Here is a 3,779-nt window from a genome sequence, read left to right as displayed (position 1 = left end):
AATATTCATATACGTACACATATACGTATATATATATATATATATGTATATATATATATATATATATGTGCATGCCTTTATACGTGCATGTATATATGTGTAGATAGTATTGAGTCTCGTCGGTAAATTTGAGTAGAGAGATGTTGTCTTACCGGCAATTCTCTATGTCTGTCGCTGTATCTATCTATTTACATATCCTTCTTTCTATCTATCTTTAATCTATCTATCGTTAATCTATCTCTTTAGTATGTCTAGTGCATATCCATTCTACCTGGTAGCTTCACACAGATCGTGTAGGATACCTTTCAGTCACGAATAATCCAGCACCCTGCAATCGCCTTTGAAAAGCATACACCTTTCAACGGGAGAACTTTCTTTCTCATGCATCTTCCTTCTTCTCTTCCTCTTTTCTTTCTTTCTCACTCTTTCTTTTCTTTTTAGCCCTATCCGACAACGACGTCTTTACCTCCCTCAGATGCAGCGGAGACACTGAAGTGGCTCCGACGTAGGCAAAACAGTTCGCTAGCAGAATACATGGCTAGCACCATGTCCGAAGCAATGAGAGAAGAAGAAGATGATCTCCTTCTCTCCCAAGACAGCGAAGAAGATGAAGAGAGGAAATTCATCATAAAAGAAGAAGAAGGAGAATACAACGACGAAGAGGAGAGTGAGAATGAAGAAGAAGAAGAGGGAGAGAAAGAAGAAGATAAAGTGATCGATTTCAGTGAGACTCCCTTCTTGAGAGAAAAGAACAGAAGAGAAGGACAAGGGGAAAGAGATAGAATGAAAAGGAGCTCTTCGGCTATGATACGCAAGAGATGGAGGAAGCTTGCTTGTTTGAAAAAGGTCTCTTCTCAAAGTCGGAATGCTCGGAAGATCGATCCGAAATCTTTCTTTGCCAATGAAAGAACTTTCCTTCATTACCTACAGAAATCCACCTATCTAGGAGCTCTCGCCATTGCGTAAGAAAACAGCCTTCACGACTCGAGGCCCCTGGATTAAGACGACCAGCAAGAGGAAAGGAAGGAGGAGCGTCACTGTCTCTCATCGCGCAAACTCATTCATAGTTCTACCCACACATACATATCTTATCTATACATATATGTATACACATGCTATATATATATATATATATATGTATATATGCGTTAGGAGTATTTGTTTTGTATGGAGTTTTGTATTTAGAGGTGTGTGTGCATGCATCTAGAATAGGAATGGGGCTTTTGGGGATTTGAATTTCTTTGCCTCTTCAGAAGCAGCTCTAGAGAAAGAAAGAAAGAGCAGTCGATACAGGAGCAGGCATTATACCCCTACATATGCATACATACATAAAGACACACACTCACACCCTTTCACAATTCTCCTCTCTTCTTTCTCCATTACCCTCCCCCTATGTATCGACATATAGAGATATACACGTATACATATATTTGTACATATATATATATATATGCATGATATGTGGAGAATGAGGAAGGAGCACTGGAGAGAAAGAGAAAGACGTGAGATGTTTAGTGAAGAAGCGAAGTCTGTCTAAATAGAATCTCCCCCCCTATCTATCTATCTATCTTTGTTTGTTAGGCTAATTCAGTGGAGTGGAGGTCGATGGGTCGCTGAGGTGGGGGGGCTGCTTTTAGCTCTTGTAGTTCTTCTTGTGCTTCTATTGAGCTTTCGGATCTACGAATATCGCGGAGACAAACTCGAGAAGTAAGCCGGCGAAGCGATAGAACGACAAAAGAAGAAGAAAAGAAAAAGGAAGATGACTCGCTATAGAACTGCTGAAAGAGAAAAAGAAAGAGAGAAGAAGAAATGGTCGATAAGATGAGGAAAGTTAACGAGAGGGAGAGAGAAAGAAACAGAGAACAAGAAGAGAGGAAAGAGAAATACACTCCTTTTCTCTATCTCTTTCGAAATCTATATCTATCTATCTATGTATGTTGGAGTGTATGTACACTGGAAAGGAGAGGTCTGTCGTTTTCGCCCTCACTTCGGCTTTCACTCCCTTCTCCCTTCACCTCGAATAGCAACACAAGAAGAACTCTTTCTTTCTTTCTTTCCGTCCTTCCTCTTATCATTCCAGTCAATCGACTTTCTATGTCCACGTCTCTTTTTCTCTTCTTTCTCCTTTCTATTTCTTTACCTGTCTCTGTTTCATGCAAGCCGAGAAGCTCCTTACATCCAACATCTCTCTCCATCTCTCTATCTTCCTGTCCCTATGAATAACCCATATATATATATTGATATATGTATATATATATATATATTGATATATGTATATGTATGTATATATGTATATATATATATATATGTATATAGGTGCATGTATCTCTGTGTGTGTGTTTGTGTGTAGGAGAATAGCAAGAGGGGGAGGAGAAGAAGGAAGAGGAGGAGAGAAGAGAGAAAGTTCTGAAAGATTCGATAGTCGATATGGACCTCTCATGATCTCCTCAACTGTGACGACTGTAGTCGTTCTCGTTCTTCTCCTCGGCTCCACTCCTCATCTCCAATCCAACTTGAAATCCCCCTAAGCCAGCCAACAGAGAGAGAGAGAGAGAGAGTAACGTTCTCTCTCTTTCTATCGATCTAGATAGGGAGATAGATTGATAGATAGAAGCTTCTGTTTCTTAAGAAGGGCCAGCTGTAGATACACCTGAAGTACGGAAGGAGACTGTCTCTGTATAGAGAAGTAGTTCTCCTCTTCTTCACTCCTTTCTTCTTCTTTTTCTTTCTGTCCTTCTTTCTCTTTTTCTTTCTTTCTTTTTATGCGTGTAAGAGTGAGTGTTCTTTTCTCTCTCTTGTAAAGATACATTCGTCGGAAACTTTCTCAAAGAGACAAACCTCCTCCTTTCTTCTTCTTCTTATCTGTCTATGCTATCTAGATTCAAGAAAGTTGCGAAGAATGAAGCAGCAGTTCAGAGCAAAAAAGTGGATGAATGAAAGAGGAACCTAAACACATTCTTCACGACTCGAAGCTAGAGAAATCTATCCATCCACCCGTATACAAACAAAACTATGCTGTATATACACTCCAAAAATACACACGAACATTCTCCTTATCTCTTTCTCTACCTATATATCTATCTTTAATCTATCTATCTAGATGTATGTAAAGTTTGTATGCATTCTTCTGTGGAGGGTAGTGTGTATGTGTAGAAAAGAAAGAGGAGGCTTCACGTGTCGAGTAAAATGGTGAAAAAGGGAGGAGTGAAAGGCGGGCTTCCTTGGATGGATTCTCTCTCTCATGAGAAGGTATGAACAAGGCGCAAGCATCCTTTGCATCCACCGTGATCTACTTATTGAGAAAAATAAAGATGAAGAGAGATGTCTTTAGACATATGTATCTGTATGTATGACTATGTATGTAAGAGGCAAGAGAGAGATAGATGTGCCTTCTCGTCTTCATTTCAATGAAAAGATCGGTAAGAAGAGACTGCTACTGTTAGAGTATAAAGCACTAAACTCACACTTATGACTACTACTCAGATTAATCCCTCGTCTTGGTCACCCTAGTCTCTTTATTCCTGGCCTTCTCATAAGAAACGAAGAAGAGAAAAGAAAAAGAAGAAGAGGAAAGAGTAAATGAAAATGAAGAAGAGGAGAGTCATTCCTTCAGAAAGTCTCTCTTGTCAAGTTGAAGTAGCCGAAACAAAAGAAAGGAAGGAATGACTGACATCATAGAAATAAAGAAAAGTTAAAGATGATAAAGACGAGAAAGACAACGACACTTCACTCATCGATTAAAAAGTTAAGACACAAATAGACAGATAAATAGATTAAAG

General features: G+C 39.1%; 1 protein-coding gene across 1 annotated transcript; it reads left to right on the top strand.

Annotated features, from left to right (window-relative positions):
• The first annotated feature begins 441 nt into the window (after positions 1–441).
• CSUI_009392 (vtc domain-containing protein) lies at positions 442–2,842 on the top strand. The gene is made up of 3 exons (XM_068069508.1): positions 442–962; positions 1,582–1,707; positions 2,351–2,842. The coding sequence occupies exons 1-3, from the start codon at positions 535–537 to the stop codon at positions 2,526–2,528; spliced, it is 732 nt and encodes a 243-aa protein (XP_067918516.1). The 5' UTR covers positions 442–534; the 3' UTR covers positions 2,529–2,842.
• Positions 2,843–3,779: the final 937 nt, after the last annotated feature.

Source organism: Cystoisospora suis, assembly GCF_002600585.1.
Source record: "Cystoisospora suis strain Wien I chromosome Unknown contig_5597, whole genome shotgun sequence".
In the NCBI taxonomy this organism is placed as follows: domain Eukaryota; phylum Apicomplexa; class Conoidasida; order Eucoccidiorida; family Sarcocystidae; genus Cystoisospora; species Cystoisospora suis.
This window is presented reverse-complemented; position numbering and strand designations above follow the sequence as displayed.